We start from the raw sequence: 17,429 nt of genomic DNA, 5'->3' as shown, positions 1-17,429 counted from the left end.
CACTTCACCCTGATATTTATTACACTTGTGAAGCAAAAAACAAAAAAAATACTAACATTTGCTTTTATTTTATGTTATCAATTTATTTTTCTGTAACTACCAAAATTACAATCTTTTGCTTATAACACTATCGTTGACCTAATCTTGTGGGTGGTTTAATTGCCAAGTCACGACTGTTTCTCTTTAAGCGTCGCTTTGATGATAAACAATACATGAATATAAAAGTATAAGAAAACTCCGAGACCATTTCAAACATAAAAACTACCCCTATCTTTCAGACCAACTAAGCCAGTTACTTTCTTCGCGATTTCTTCAAGCCCCGAGCAATGAGAAGAAAGAAGAAACTCTTCGTTTCTCTTTGTATAGCTTAACTAGAACAATACAAAGATTTAAATGCATTAAGATGATGAGAGAGATCTTTTAAGTACGCCAAAAACTTCCTGTTATTTTCAGTTTTTAATATATTCCTGTTTACCTCTTTTCATAAAAGTTGATGAAAAAGGAAATCAAACCGCCTTGCGGCTTAGAGAAACTTATGAAAAACACGTATTATATTAACAGTATAAAAATTTACCATAAAATATACACGTTAAACGCAGTGAAAGCCATAAAACTACACGAACTGCTTAACATCAGAACAAGGGTTTTGAATCACAAACAGATCACTCTTTAGCTCGTCTTCTTTCTCTCGTGCTTTTTTCTCGGTTGTTAAGACCAGTTTGCCCCTGGTGCAGGCCTTTCGCCTGGTAACGCAGATGTACACAATCAGAATCAAGGAAAAGCCCGTCAAAACTCCAGCAAGAATCATCAGAAAGGATTTCTCTTCGAAAATTTTATTACCTGAAATATTTGATGTATGTTAGTAAAAAAGTTTCAATAAAACACTTTTTCGGTCAGTGAAATGGAGCAATTTTCAACTGAGCGTCAAAAGTAATCCGGGATTGCTCTGTTTTTGCTTTAATTTGCTCTGTGATTGGTCCAGAAAACTCGCGCCACTCTCCCAACCAATCAGATGCAAAATTTAAACCAATCACGACTTGGTCGCCCGCGTTTTTCCGCGCTTTAGGCATTTTTTTCAGTTTTACTTTTTGTTCTCATTGGCTCTTACAGCGCTATTGGATTGGGTGTCGTAAAGCAAAAACCAAAGTAACCACAAAGGCCAATTAAAATAAAGGAAAATATCTTTAAGGGCCATTTAGAACTCAACGTAAAAAAACAACCAAACTGCCTAAAGCGCGGGAAAACGCGGGCGACAAAGTCACTATTGTTTTTAGTTTTGCAAATGATTGATTTAAGTTTTGAGAAATAAAAGAGAATCTTTAATCCCAGGTTATACTCTTGGGGTTATTAATCCTAACCCCTTTCCAGGCCCAAACATCCCTTTTTAAACCTCATTTTTAAACCTATCCCTGCTGTGTTTCAGGCCCTCTTCAGAACGCCACGAATTGGTAAAACTCATTTGAAAATTCAGCTCGAATGATGTATTTTGGTCAGTTCTCTTTCTTTTTTTTCCAATCAAAGACCTAAATTCATGTTCGTTATTCCTTTGAAAACCATTTCCAATTTAAGACCATCACATTCAAATTTCATACCCTTTTTCAAAATATAACCACTCAAAAAACATACCCACTTGGGCGACACATAACTCTATGGCTTACATTGCTGGGAGGCGCCCCTCTCCCTGTTCACTCTTGTAGCTCCACTTGCGTGCCTACATTTTTACGTCAGCGTTCAGGAAATGGACCATGTGTTTGTCGAAAAAGAGCTAGTCGTGTTTGTACTGACATATTTTGTAACCTAAAATTGTTGTTGTTGTTGGTCACTCTAAACTCGAAACATTCGGTAAGTTTTATCGTATTTTATGCACACTGTAATTTCGCTCGCTGAGGTGTAATTTTCTGTTCATCGAAAACCTACTCTACTGTCAAAATTGGATGTTTACTCGGTTCGATCATGGGAAAATTCGTGGATTATAATCGGAATCCCTGCTAATAAATGGTTTGAGTTTTCGCTTTCGGGTTTATTCTTATGTGGTTCTGCCAACTGCGTAATAACTCTTTCATTCAGGTCACGGCAAGGTCGCCCTTTCTTCCTGAGACGCTATCAGCATAAAATCAAGAAAAATAAGATAGTATCACACGGTAAGGATCCAAACTGTTAATTACCTTCAGAGTAATTAGCTGGACTGTATACTTTCACATTCCTCCAACCTAAAAGCATACAAAATTTTGAGAAAATGGCAGCAGTAAGAAATCCAGGCCTAACTAACAAATGAACCAATTGTGAACAGAAAAAGTACGAACGGACCGGCGGACGCACAAACACAGTAATTTATGGATGGATCGCTGGATCGCTGGATCGATGGATCGATGGATCGCTGGATCGATGGATCGATGGATCGATGGATCGATGGATCGATGGATCGATGGATCGATGGATCGATGGATCGATGGATCGATGGATCGATGGATCGATGGATCGATGGATCGATGGATCGATGGATCGATGGATCGATGGATCGATGGATCGATGGATCGATGGATCGATGGATCGATGGATCGATGGATCGATGGATCGATGGATCGATGGATCGATGGATCGATGGATCGATGGATCGATGGATCGATGGATCGATGGATCGATGGATCGATGGATCGATGGATCGATGGATCGATGGATCGATGGATCGATGGATCGATGGATCGATGGATCGATGGATCGATGGATCGATGGATCGATGGATCGATGGATCGATGGATCGATGGATCGATGGATCGATGGATCGATGGATCGATGGATCGATGGATCGATGGATCGATGGATCGATGGATCGATGGATCGATGGATCGATGGATCGATGGATCGATGGATCGATGGATCGATGGATCGATGGATCGATGGATCGATGGATGAATAAATTAACCAATTTATATTGAGGAATAGCAATTGATGCAGAATACATGACAGTCTACTTTAGTACCTGTTCTGAGTGGTGTATAGTCTTCCAATGGGAATTCAAGTTTATTGGTGGGCAAAGCAACAACCTGAAGGAAAAAAGTAATGATACAAATAATGTAAAAATTCAAGCATGTAAGATGTTAAAGGAAAAGTTTTTCCACCGCGAGTAGTAAACTATTTGAGGCGGGAAGAAGGAAAAGCAAAGTCAGAGTGAGAGCATACCAAAATATAAAAAATCTTGAAAGAATAGGAGCAAGTTCATTTCTGAGACTGGGATGTAACTATTTTTTGGGCGCGTTGAGATCTCAACAGAGGGATTCACTCACAGTAAGGTAAAGAGTGTTGGGGTATTTCCATCCATCCGTTTCGCTGATGTCAAGGTGTGGTCTAGTCTGAAAAAGGCGAAGAAAAAACATGAAGTAAGAACGTTATTGGCTTAAATTCAAACAGGAAGTGAATTGTGATTAATTGGGCTATTTTTTTTTTCCATTACAGAGTGACAGTCAGAGTTTAGCCGCGAGAAGGAAACGAATGCTTCCTTAAAGAAAATTGGAGAGGAAGATCTTCAAACATTTTTATAAACTTAATGCTTTAGGTAGTTTCTAGCAAGATATTTTTGATGAATTTTGACTTTTTATTCAGCCGGTGCCATTTTCGTAACCCGGGTCATCAATACGTAATAACTATTATAAAAAATATCACGAAGTACCTCGCCATGTCCTACGAAAACCGTACATCTGGATGACTCTGAGCTCGTGACTCGAAACAAGCATTAGGACTGGATTTCATCTGAACTGATATATGTGCAAAACTTCGTCTATTATGCTCGTTTTTCTTCGATTTGTTTTTCAATTCTGTGGTAGCTTGCAAGCATAACTTCATCATGAGCCCTGCAGGACGCCATTTCTCCGCCCGCGGGAAGACTTGAGACGAGTCGGGGAGACTTTTTGCGAGGGTCTACTTCATTTTCAGTGATACACCCCTTACAGACCTCTTGCCGACTCCCATTCCTCAAGGCTGGCTTCGGGCTTACTCGCGAGCGAAGGAATGCTCGTACCGAAGTGCTAATAATGAGGACGTGCTCGCACTCTTTGGTAACGTACAAAGAAAAATGTTCTCACCTTGGGCACCAGTTTGCAACTTGTATTCCCAAAAATTCCGTCCGAGTTGTCTGGGCCTTCTGTGTACCATATCACGATGTAACCAAGCCAGTTAGAGGTAATATTCACGTCTACAAAAACCAAAGAAAAAGGAAAAACAATGACAGGTCGCTAGGAAATCATACTTCTTAACCCTTTACACCTTGATATCAATATGCATTCTCTTCACACTGTTCTCTGTACATTCCCTCAGGTGCTGACAAGGAGAATTTGTTAAGCAATCAAGAGCTTCTTAAATATTCGTCATCATTTCCTTTATTCTGACGACTTTGATTTTTGATTCGGGGTTCAAGGGTTAACATGACCTGATTAGTGAATAAACAAAACTCTATAGGCTGATAATGTAAACAAATAATTTAATAATTGACAATTTAATATAATAATTATTAATTATTAATTAATAATTAGTTATTAATTAATTATTAATTAAGATAATAATTGATAATGTAAACAAAGTTTAACTTAGTTTAACAAAACCGCGTCCTAAAAAATCCTCAATTCAGCTGAATCTTTAATATGAACATGTTTGTTTGCGAACAGTGTCAAGAGAGCCGAAAGTGAACAGTGGAAGGACATTTTTTTTAAATTAAATCAACCCTCTTATAGAGAGAGCCTTTGGCTCTTTCATTGCGTAAAACCGTGGTTAGGGATAGATCTTGAGTACATAACCGGCTCTCTGGGTTCCTACTGCAGCACCAAAAACGACTAGGAAAACACAGGGATCAAACGTCTGCACTAAATGGAGGATTATTGAAATGATGAATAGGCGACCCGCCTCAGTACTTCCCAGCTAAAAAACCTCAACAAATAAGTTAGGATGTTTTGCAAACGAGCAAGGTTTTTATTAAAGCTGGAAAAAGCGTAATACAAAAGAATACCCGTAATTACTAGAGTAAACTTTGTTTTCGAAAAGTCTAGCTACTTTTTATTCTTTTTGTATATTCAATTCATTTTCGCTAATTCTAAGATAGAGGCTTTGTCTTACTTTCTTCTTCAAATTTTATGCACGAAACATCGGCGCGCGGCCGGCTAAGGGGCTTTATCATTAATGCCTCCTTTCCTTCCACTTTTTGAAGGGCTGTAATCGTTTTGCACGGAAGAAAACATTCTTTATGCGTTTATATCTATAAACGTGAACAAACACAGGTTCTCAAGAGTAGCCTTTAATCTCGCTACATGCGACTCAAGCACAAACGCATTTTACCTTTTGGTCGTGTCCAATTCACTCTCGCCACCCATTCCTGGCTGTCTCCTTCCTTCATCTTTACGAAGTCTACTTCCACCTCCTTTACATTCCCTGGTTCGATTTCATCTGGATTGGGAGCATACTTATCTCCGTACGGACAGACTATGACGAGAAGGACAGAAGCGTTTTACTACCGCGACAATTACTGTACAACAATAATCCATACAAGTTTGGCGTTGGTTTCTTGGCGCGGGAAGTGGTACTATGTAGCATTTTGCCTAACTGAACAGACAAAACTCGCATGCTTGTTTAAATAGGAAAATGACCTTAGCACACATCGATTGAGTGTCGTGAAACCCGAACTAGTTGAAAGCAATTAGCGGAAAGATAATTATCACAATGAGCCAATAAGAACTGAGAACATAGGCAAGCAACCTGCTGAAGGGGCGTGAAAACGTGGGTAACCAAGTCCCTATTAGCTTCAGCTTTGCATCGGATTGGTTGATTGAGAGGATGGCGCGATTTCTTAGGCCGATCACAGGACGATGCGAGGTAAAACCAATGCGATCTCGAATAACTTTGACATTTACTGAAAACTGTTCTAAAACCACAAAGTTGGCCTGGACACCTAAACAACCTTGATATTTGGCAAAAACCAATATTCATCTTTAATGCCCGAGCATTTTCACTTATACAAACTTACATTTCAAACGTCGACGACACTACTAACAAAAAGAGTTTACCTTTAACGAAAAAGAAATTTTACACATAAGAGAAGGTTTCAACAACATTCAACAACCAAACATTTTACAATTATTACAGTTACATTGAAATAGAGGTTTCTCGCACCGTTTTCAGAGGAACTTGTTGTTGTTGACGGATCTGCAGAGTTCAAGAGTTCAGAAGTTGAGCGTGTGCCGGGAGTAGAGGTTGTGGCTCCATCGTTCTCCGACTCGGTCGCTACAATAAGAGAAAACTTGCGTTCAGTGCGCGTACTCTTGGAAAATCTTTGAGGCACCGGTTGACGAAAAAACTGTAATGAGCTCGTAAATATTTGTCTGTGGGCGTGTGAATGTTTTGATGGGGGTATTTTTCTATTTATTGATGCATCTAAGGTGCTAATGGAAGCGAAAAAGAATTAATAGGAGATGTGAAAGTCACAGTTCATCTCAACAGTGCCTTGGTGATTATGGAATTCTCCTCCTCAACCGCCTTGAGCTCCCCACCCCCCATCCCCCATCCCCCACCCCCCACCCCCAAATCATCTTATCTTTTTAAAATGAACCCCGAATTCAAAACGACTTGTAAAATTGCGCCTCTCCACAAAATTTCTGCTCCCTGCCCTTACTGCTATCAGATCTTAAAGGGGACGGAATATCAAGCAAAGTAATAGTAGAGAGAGCAGACCTTAAACTCTCTAATATTTAATTATACGTAAGTTGCGCAACGGTTGCTGACGTTTCTCTGTGTAATTAATATTATTGTGAAGGGATTGTTGTTTATTCTATGCTGTGCGTGATCCAAAAAAAAAATTCATGCAAGCAGAAAAGTACCACTTCTGTCAGTCACAGCCCAAAGAAAGATGAGCCTAGATTTCTCAGATTTTTTTCCTTTGTTCAGTTGATAAGTGTGACGGAAATATTCAGCTTGTAATCGGCTAAAGAAAGCATTAATGCTTGCAACGTGTGAAAGAAATGCAATAAAAAAAAAATGCTCGTTATTCTTGCAAATCTTCTGCAGTGTGTGGCGGTAACATAAAGGTTTGAAATTATGCCCATTAATTTTCAGCACGCTTTCCATTGTTATGACACCATACCTTCATTCAAAAATAGGCACTTTTCCAAACATGATGATAACCTTGAGTCCTGAAAATCGAGAGGAAAATATTTAATTTCTTGTCAAACAAGGTGAAGTGACTGGCATAAAATTAGCAAGTGAAATAACGAACAAACACAGGTGACACGATGCAGCTAAGGCCTCTGAATTTTGTTAGGATAGAGCTACAGTCAAAGAAAATGAGACGGAAAAGAACCCCAGCCGATTGTAAGCGTGGACAAGGACGAACTAGGCCGAGGAAGACATCCCGGCCAGGATCATTTTTTAGTTTTTTTCTTCGTCCGTAAAGTTCCGTGCCTTTTTTTTCAATTTGCATCATCTTGCGATCTGAATAATTGTTATTGAGTTTCAGGGCGTCCTATGTCTTGAAAGAACTTGATACGACTTCTATATACACGGTAAAGAGTGTTTATCCTGTCGTCTCGTATTTACACGGCACCCTATTAGACTTGTTATGTACCTCGTAATTTGAGTATCCTCGATGCGAATAATATCAGGAATTAGTGCCCTTCCTTTAACCTCGTTACAGAAAAGGTCCCAAAAAAAGCTATGACATTCTATCAGTTTTAGATGAGAAGGGACCATTCACTGCTGTAAAAACTGAACGATGTCAGAGAAGGGCCAATAAAAAAATCAGTTAGATTTTCTCATATCAGTTAAGCCTTCTGTAACAAGCTGGTGCGGGTAAAACCGACGTGATAAATCAGTTTAATTCAGCTATGTCTGTTATGTGTTGAAACGCCGTATATAAATACATAATATAAAAAAATAAAAAAAAAAAACCGGGGAAAGCCCAACTTCCTTTAAAAAACCAATAATGTGAATGATTAACGTAGAATTGTCTCTAAAACCGACTGCAAAATTCTAATTGATCAAACTTGTAAATACGTATGTTCAAAGTCTTTCTTCCTTGTAATGTGGGTTCGTTTCGTGAAGCGCGCCCTTTGAAAATCAACTAATCGAGTCTTTACAATTCAAAGAAAATAAAAATGATAATATTGTACATTATTTTCAAGAATCGATTTTCATTATTTGCCTTTTTTTAACATAGTGTCACCTGTGATGTCCACTGACTTCGTATCGAGAATTGAAAATTATTAATACCCACGCAAAATGATGAACCCCCTCAATTTAAAGAAAAAATCTTGGAGTGAAAAAACTTACGTGTTCATTCACCGAGGAAGGTTCCGTGGAAACTGAATCCTGACATCTTCGTTCACAATCGTTCAAGCCTCGGTTCGATTCTTCCTTGTGAAAATTAGCGAAGCATTGCGCCCGCGTAATAAAGTAAACCCAAACAACGCTTACCAAAACAGAACGAAAATTTAAGCGCAACATGTTGGATACTTAAGCAAGATTTGCGGATGCCCAGCACTGTTGCAGATCTTCCCACAAAGCGGAGTCTTAATTACACAAACTAGAGGAAGTTTTAAGACTAGATACTAACCGCGTCAGCGTTCCAAGTTATTCAACGCTCGATAAATAAGATTACCATTTATTTTGACACAGGAAGTCGTAACTACATCTTAATGTTATGCGGAACTTCAACTTTCTGTCTGCTTTTCATAGTGATAATAGCACGTTTTTGACAGGCCAGAGTGACCTATGGAGGATCAGCACTGCGCTTAAACATGCTTTGAGTTGATCAAAGAGATGATTTTGTCTCAGCAATCTAGGTTGTTTTGTAATCAATTTCGCTCTTCCTGTTTATCTTATTCTGGCGTGTTATCTGAAGCTTATGAAAGACGAGTTTTCGATGGCAAAGCCTAAGTAAAGGCGAAATTTCCCCGAAAGCAGGTTTATTTCACGGGCTTAAGAGAGGGGAGGAAGGGAATGGAGCAGTTGGGGGCGAGGATTGAAAAAGTGACAGAGAGGAGAAGCTTTTCAATAACAAGCATTACGGTTTTCAGTCCTTCATTGATATTTGACCCCACATAACCGATGGGTATATCTACTAAGTGGTCGAGTTTTCCAATGAAAGTGATACTGTGGCTTTTGATTTCTCTGAGCCAAAAGCTATCGCCATAAGCTTTCTCAAATACTCGTTTCAGTTTCTTCACTTATGTTTAAACTTTCACGGGTTGAGAGTGATCACATATTGTGCAGCACACCAACCCACCGTGAAGAAAATCAAATTCTCTGTTGTCACGCATCACATCGCCTTTGTCAAGAAGCGACAATTTGCGGCTGCGGATAGCGCTAGGATTGAATCAAAACTCCTCTAGAACGAGTTTGACGCGATGATTGTTTATGGAAGACAGCCATTATTAGACAGAAGCGCGCGGGGGGGGGGGGGGGGATCCACGCGGTATCCTTGCTCACTCGCTGCGATGGCAATAGATAGCTGTGCATCGTAATTACAAAAAATCCGTCGTGTCTCTTTCATTTCCTTTATCTATGCCGGTTCGACTTTTTAATACTCCTAAGTCATAAAAATATAAGATAGAAACGTCAATTGAAAGGCCATAATTAATATTTCTGCACAAACCTGTTTCACCTCTAGGGGGGGGGGGGGAAGGGAAGAAACATTTCATATTTAGGCTCAACAAAGACATTCTAAACATGGTGAGGTTTATTTTTGAGAGCTTGAATCTCCGTCAGGATGTACAGCGTATTCAGTGTCTTTTACAAGGTATCTCTATATGTAAGCCTATAGTCTTAATTACAAGGTCAACATGTGTGGCACCATCAATTTTAAAATCTAAACTATACCGTCAGAAGACGCAGATCAGAGCGCTACATAGTCGACAAACCATATGCATCGCACTTGTTCGAGAGATAGAGGGATTCTGTTTAAAATTCAAAGTTTCCTCCATCCCTACTTGCGGCTAAAAGCCTCACCCACCCCGGCCCTTGTTATTAATACTACACGTGATTTCCCCCCCTCCCCACTCATACCCAGCCCAAGGGGTTTTTACTACACAGGAACCGCTTCAGATCATCGTCAAACATATCCACGTTGGTATCAAAATTACATTGAAATACTGATTAGTGTTGCGGAAGCTTTCGGAGACTTTACGACCAGTATTTCAACAAAGAATTTTCCTTTCATAAAACATGCAGCTGAACAAATAAGACTTCCTGACTACAGGATTCTTTCAATCAGTGTTTTCGTTTGTCAGTTTCGTACCCTTTCCAAGAAAGGCAAATAAGTGTTTCAAAACACACGCTTGAAAAAAATGATATGTATTACCATTTTTTTAATTTCACCTTTATGTATATCTTGCGTGGTTTTACTCCTCAGCAGTTAGTAAAAACTGCGTCAAACTTGTTATTAATTCATCAAAAGATTAATTTGGCAAATAAAACAAACTGCGGCGCTTTGATGAAGGATTATTCGAGAAAGAAGTTGCTATAGTGTAGCACAGCTGTGTGTTTATCGATTTATAAATCAGTGAAAAATAAAATGAAGACAGATCACGAAACCTGCTTATTTGTCTGGTGAGTCCGTCGTACGAGTGGACTTCTTTTTTTAACGAATTCACAGGTAGCCCAAGCTCGCAAATGAGCCTCGGTAAATACGCAAATTTATGGAGTTTCGTTTCGCGAGCTGGCCTTCCTGTGGCTAAATCAGCCAAATTCTTCGGAAAGAATTTACCGTTTTGAGCCAGGCAAAACAGAAAATAAAAAACACCAGAACGACAGTTTCTTACTTTCGTAAAAAGAGTTTATTGAAATAAATTGATGTGCTAGATCGTTGCTCTGTCTGTTCTCTTAGCTGGAATCGCGTACATCTCTAATGAAGAGATCAGACATGAACCGAATTATCACTTCCTTCTAGGTAAACGAGACGCTCTGTAGCTACACGGTTTTCCTTTATGCAAATTCGCGTCCATACCTCTAATTAGGCACTTCAAACAGGATAAAAACAAAAACAGGCCATTGTTAAGATTAATTAAAGCGCCGTCTGAGTGGATCTTTTAACTTGAGATCAGGCGATATTTTAGATAATTGAAACAATTTTTTTTTTTAACATCAGGGAGAAACAACTTCGCTCTTAGGTAACAAAGGCAGGTTTGATTTTTTTTCACGAGTTCAAATTTTGAATTCATAATTCATAGAATTCTTGAAAATATTTTTGTCGCGAACTTCCATATTCTTTTGGTCATCGCCAAACCCTCAACTCCCACTCCCCCCCCCCCCCCCCCACTCTGTCGACGAACTCAAGCGGTGTGGTCTCTAGAGACAACGAATGCGGGGAAGGAGGGGAGGGGGGTGCGAAGAAGACTAATTCTTCCTTAGGACATATGTTCCACCCCTAATGTATGGATTTCTGGGTGTGGATTCATAAACAAGAGTATACCATTTTACAATGGGTCCCAACCAATGTACCTTTACTTGTACACAAAAAAATTTATTGAATAGAATTAAGAATTTTCCATTTCTTGGCATACATACTTACAAGTATCCCCATAGATTCTTCCACATAAAGACTAAAGAATCCATCAGATAATCCTAGAATCCAAGAATTTAAATACATCCATAGGAGAGAAACACTTGCATGTAGGAATACCTGCTAGAGGAATGCTTCCCCTTAAAAATTAATGTTTTTGTGGTCAAATTAATCTTTGGTTGAAATTTTCATTTTTCTCTTTAAAATGGCCATGCTAATAGAGAACAATAAGTTTCTAAGAAAGAAAAGTAAAGTTCAACCCAAGAATAAAATTTAGTGACAAAATTAGTACAAATTTTTACTTTGTTTTTGCTCATGTGTATTGAGCATTTGCTACAATTTCCCACAATTAAGCAAAATGATAAAACTTTTACAAGAGCATCAAGAAGTAACTGAGTATAGACTGCCTGCATCAGTTCTGCAAAGAACAACAAGTAAGATTCTTCACAAGACCAGTCTGAATTTCACAAGAACCCACAATGCAAGTTACAGTTCGACTGAGTCATAGCAAACCATATGCTAAGTACAATTTATGTGCAGGAATATTTATTATGGTCTATTTTGCAGGAAAAAGTTGTTTCCTTCCATGATACAAAATGAAGAGGAGCCACAAAACAGAACTGATGGGGAACTTAGCAAATTAAGTTGCTATGAAGTCCAAAACTCATTTTCCCTAATATAGCACTTCTGATAGTAGATGGGTTTCTTCCAGTGCAGTTCTGCCAGAAAATGGCCTGGATATATTGAGATCTCGGTGATTTACACCATTGAGTTGCTTCCATCTCCTGCTAATTTACCCACTATCTGAAAATTTAAATATAAAAACATCACATTACAGAATGTTAGGTATAATTTGTTCTGGTGGTGATTTCATTCAATTACTGTTTATTTATATCTACCTAAATTCTGAAGTGTTTGTTTACTTCATGTACTATTTTTTTCATTGGAGTCAAAAATATGTGACTACTGTCCAGAGCAGGTGAAACATCAGCCTGTTCCAGGCATTCATTTGGTAAAATAGAGCAAAATAGTAGATGGCATGATACTAGAGGATGGAGTGAAAAAAGCAGGAGGCTTGCATAAAGGAAAGAGGTTTAAGTTGGGTCACCCAAACCTGTTACTTTTTCCAACCCATCTGCTTCTATAGTTAGTTACTATTTCACTCCCTATACTAACAGAATACCTGCAACAGGCTGGTGAAACATATGAAAAGCTGCAAAATCAAAAACTATCTAATTGTACCTGGCCTGAGAGTAAAGAATTTTCCTTAATCAATTTGAAGCCAGGTAAGAAAGAGAGGAAAATGGAACATTTTTATTCAAAAGATTATCTTTAAATTCAGCTACTTTTTTTAATACATATCTCCAAAAAATTTTCTATTATTTTGCCAAACTAAGACAGCAGTTTAGTTTGCAAAAGTTCTTCTTTCAGAGAGTCATATCTCAATGGTGGATGATTGGAACAGGGTTCAAAATTTCACAGTTCTCTTTTCTTTAATCCTTTAACTCCCATGAGTGACCAAAACAGAATTTCTCCTTACAATATCAATACAATATCAACCAGACAAGTGATGAGAATATAGAAAAATATCAATTTGGGAATAATAAGTTGATCCAATACTAAATTCTCTGAACTAACATTATGAGAACTACATGGTTAACAGTAAGAGGAATGACAAATTCGATCTGAGAGTTAAAGGGTTAAGCTTTGAACATTAATCACCTATGGAGTTGAAAAGCAACTAAAAAAAAACAAACCAGTTTTAAGGATTCTATCTATTATATCAGTGGAATTAATTAATGACATGCTTTGCTCTCATTGACCACACAAATGGTCTAATTTAACTACTTTTTTCCAAAACAAAACAATGCAAAATGTTAGCACAAATAGTTTAAAAATTATAATTTTTCAGGCAGCTTTTTTCCTACTGTCACTTTAACCCTTCATTCCCATGATCTCATCAGTAATTCTCCTTACCATCTACCAAGCTACCATGTAATTCTTATGTTAGTTTGGAAAATTTTCTATTGGATCAACTTATTATTCCCAAATTGATATTTTTCTATATTCTCATCACTTGTCTGGTTGATATTGTATTGGTATTGTATGTAAGGAGAAATTCTGCCTTGGTCACTTATGGGAGTTAAAGGTTTGAAATTGCAAAAAAGGAACTTGGCTAATAAAAAGCCATACTACCTTTCACCCTTTAACTCCCATGAGTGACCAAGACAGAATTTCTCCTTACAATATCAAGACAATGTCAACCAGGTAAGTGACGAGAATAAAGAAAAATATCAATTTGGGGATAATAAGTGGATTGAATACTAACTTCTCTGAACTAACAATATAAGAATTTTATGGTTGACATTTAGGAGAAGTACAAATTTGATCTGGGAGTTAAAGGGTTAAGCTTGCACAATAAATTTATGAAAAATGTAAAGCCTACAAACCATGCTAATTCCTGGGAGGTTGAGTATATTCCCAATGACAGGTACTCTTCTTAAAAAGTTTATAACAACTGGAAAGAAGCCACTGAAAATGACAACAGTAATTACTTCAGTGCTAATTAAACAAAAAAATGTGTGCCTCCACCACACTTTTTCAACTGAAAAATTCAGATATGTGTATACAGCAAGCTGCATGTTAATTAAAAACCTCTTTTCAAGAAATGAGTGTGGCGCAGCATTCCTCCCCACAAGGACCCTCTGTGGGAGAATCCTTACCCCTTAGGAAGATTTAATACTGACCTGGAGAAACCATGAGAAATTGAACCTGTGTAATACATGCTATAGATACCTCTTACTAACCAAGGTATGTATGCACTGTAAGGTATGAACTGATAAATAGAGAATAATACATGGGCACACGTGGATATGGAATTTCTCTTTAAGTGTTTAACTTGATAGTTCACGAGAAAGATGTTGAGTTGAACAAGAGAAGAGAAATTTAATATCTACAAGCAACCAGGTATTATTTTGTTTATCATATAAACACAATAGCCCTTCACTGACAAGAAAAGTCAACTTTATCAATGAATAAAAATAAAAGGATTGACAATCCCTGAATAAAAATGGTAAAGTGTGTTGATGATGCAGCTCAAGATGAAAAAATGAGTTGAAACACTACAAAAACAAACAGTGCATGTAATTTTCAAAACACAAAATTCTTAGTCACTGACAGGAGAAATCTTTAAGGTACATGGCTAAAATCGGCCTACAGCAAATCTTCCAGTTGTTGATTTTTGTTCTAGGCTGGGAGAAATGCCATTACCAAAGCCACTTGATACATAACTTTTGGTTTTTTCTATACGTATTTTGGTTTTCTTCCCCTTCAAGGAAAGTTTGAACATCACTGTCAGTGAGCGATATGGATTTTTTCAGTGTTTTAGCGGTTATACCATGATTTCTGTCCATTTACCTGCGTGGCAGATTACCTACATTGGTCAATTTTTGCAATAACTAGAAAAAATTTCAACAGATAACCTGCACCTAAAAACAAAAGAAAATCACCAATTCACACAAAGTTCCTCATTGTTTTTGTTGACATGATATTCTTTAGCATGCGCTTAATAAATTTTCACACTTTTTGTCTTCGCTGTTTTATTGGGAATGATACCAATTGTAAAAATCTGTTCTCAAAAAAAAAACGATATCATGAGATCTACTGAGTTGGAGAAATCGCTTGACACAGGAAAATACTCTTTACTTCAAGGCAGTGCTAGCTAAGAAAATTTCTCTGATGCATAGAATATTTTGTTACACTAATTAATTATGCAGCACCACAAAATGAACATATCGGCATCATTTTCTGTGTGAATTGGCCTGAAGCCAGTCTTTTCATGGTTGTTGAATTCTTTTATTTTCAAGTTCACTTCCCATGTAAGTGAGAATTGTTTTTTTGAACTAAACAAAGAAACAAGCTGTGAAATTGACAAGGTAAGAAAGTAAGAGTATGAACAAGATAAAAGCTATGTTATCAAGTTTTGTATGTTTTTTGATTTGCATTGGCTTTCATTGAGGGCAATAAAGTCTTATTATAATGAGCAATCTGTGTGAAATAAACGAGTTGTTGCACAAGGTTTTCGAAGAGAATCTGTAGTGGATTTTATCACCTGTTTTTTTCCTGTTTATTGTTTTTAACTACACTGGAAACTTTAAAAATTATTGTATTACCTGCACCTTCCTATAACCCACACCAACAACTGTTTGTGGAAAAATTAACAGATTACCAGCAGGTTATTGGCTGGAAATTACAGTAATCTGAAAAAATTCCCACAAACAACCTTGGATTGAGAATGGTGAAGGCTTCACCATTCATTCCAACCTGACCAAGTGGTGCAAAAGGTGAGTGACGTGTTAGCAGCTGATTGGTGATATCATGCATACATGAAAAAATATGATATTTTTTCATGCGTTGTTATGGCTTTTCTCAGGGCTGGAAATCCTTGTATAACACCATAGTTTACGTGATGAAATGAGGTTACTGAGATATTTGTGATATTTCTGGGCTCAAATAGAGGACAGAGACTTCAATTCAAACAAACCTTTGAATTCGACAGGCCATACAGTGAAATATAATGCTTATTGACTGAGTTTGGTCTGGCTGAATGGGAAAATACTTGGCTTGAGATCATGATATGCGAACCTGGGCTCAGTCTGTCTGTCATGACCTCAAGCCAGATATTGTCCTGTTTTACCCTCATACCCAGTCAATAAGTACATATTCTTGCATAATTGAACTACAACTTACCTAAACAAAAGTATAAATCCATAAATTTCTATGATCATTCCTATAAGAGGCCAACCAATGAGAACAACTAAAACTCCACCAAGAAAACAAGAACTTCCCTTGAGCTTGTGTTTTTGAAAGAAAAATCTAAAAGTTCTTTCTAATCCAATTACCAGTGCTAATCCAGAAATGAATAGTATCTGTAACAGATAAGACAAAAAAAAATCCAACTGAAACACCATTACTGAGTAAACTCTTATCTTCATCCTCTGACCCCTATGAGTGACTAGCATCTAATTTCTCCTCACAATATCACCCCTGAATCACACATTAAGGTCAGGAGAAAAAAGGAAATGATCATGATCTGAAGAAGCTCTTGACTGTTAAACAAATTCTCCTTGGAGCACCTAAGGAAATGTATAGAGAACAGTATGGAGAATAAAGATACTGATGTTAGGACGCAAAGGGTTAAAAGTGTAAACACTTATGAGCTGCAGAGAAATTTGTCTGGCCTAGCTTTTTAATGTAGGGAGAATAGTTACATCGTATCTTTGGTTTCACATCAATGGATTCGTTATCAATCAATAAGCACCTGGCAATTAGTTCTCATCTAATTGAAAATGATCAATTATGATGACATTCTGAACTGCTGAACAGTATCCACAGACGTTTGTGTGTAATATCTCAAATGACAAGAGCCCAATATATTTGATTATGAACATGCTTAGCACCGGTAGAAATACATTGCAAGAGATCTAAACGCTCTCCAATTTTCGCTGATGCTTTAAAAATTTAAGCAGGAAGGTGTTAGATACTTACATTTCCAATAGCTAAAAGACCTTTGTCGAAAAAGAACAAAACTCCCAGAAAGAGAAAAAATACTCCAAAGCCTGTCACACCAATGCCGATTTCTAAAAATCAATTTTCAAACAGAAAAATATCAAAGACACAGATTTCATGTGAAGTGTTGAAATGAAAAAGGGGTTCTTACTTTGATAATCTGTAATAGGCAACATTTCCCAAGGTTATACGTTATGTTTGTTATCTCTATCTACCGTACTACAACTCATTTAGATCTATGACCGGAAAGCCACGTTGAATATTATCACTACGCATGCTTCATTCTAACCGCTGGTCAAATAAACTGCACAGTCAGCAGTTCATAGTT

General features: G+C 37.6%; 2 protein-coding genes across 2 annotated transcripts; both read right to left on the bottom strand.

Moving 5' to 3' along the window:
* Positions 1-57: 57 nt before the first annotated feature.
* On the bottom strand, positions 58-8,644 carry LOC131795460 (uncharacterized). Its single transcript, XM_059113034.2, has 9 exons — positions 8,305-8,644; positions 7,121-7,169; positions 6,154-6,264; positions 5,323-5,466; positions 4,080-4,189; positions 3,285-3,350; positions 2,981-3,044; positions 2,166-2,210; positions 58-840 (listed from the first exon to the last, which is right to left on the bottom strand). Exons 1-9 carry the CDS (start codon positions 8,476-8,478, stop codon positions 614-616), a joined length of 990 nt encoding a protein of 329 aa, XP_058969017.2. The 5' UTR covers positions 8,479-8,644; the 3' UTR covers positions 58-613.
* Positions 8,645-10,832: 2,188 nt separating this feature from the next.
* On the bottom strand, positions 10,833-17,380 carry LOC131795437 (vesicle transport protein GOT1B). Its single transcript, XM_059113002.2, has 5 exons — positions 17,253-17,380; positions 17,081-17,172; positions 16,283-16,461; positions 13,984-14,065; positions 10,833-12,337 (listed from the first exon to the last, which is right to left on the bottom strand). Exons 1-5 carry the CDS (start codon positions 17,275-17,277, stop codon positions 12,293-12,295), a joined length of 423 nt encoding a protein of 140 aa, XP_058968985.1. The 5' UTR covers positions 17,278-17,380; the 3' UTR covers positions 10,833-12,292.
* Positions 17,381-17,429: the final 49 nt, after the last annotated feature.

Source organism: Pocillopora verrucosa, chromosome 8 (assembly GCF_036669915.1).
Source record: "Pocillopora verrucosa isolate sample1 chromosome 8, ASM3666991v2, whole genome shotgun sequence".
In the NCBI taxonomy this organism is placed as follows: Eukaryota; Metazoa; Cnidaria; class Anthozoa; order Scleractinia; family Pocilloporidae; genus Pocillopora; species Pocillopora verrucosa.
Note: the sequence above shows the minus strand (reverse complement) of the source record. Positions and strands in the feature narration are given on the sequence as shown.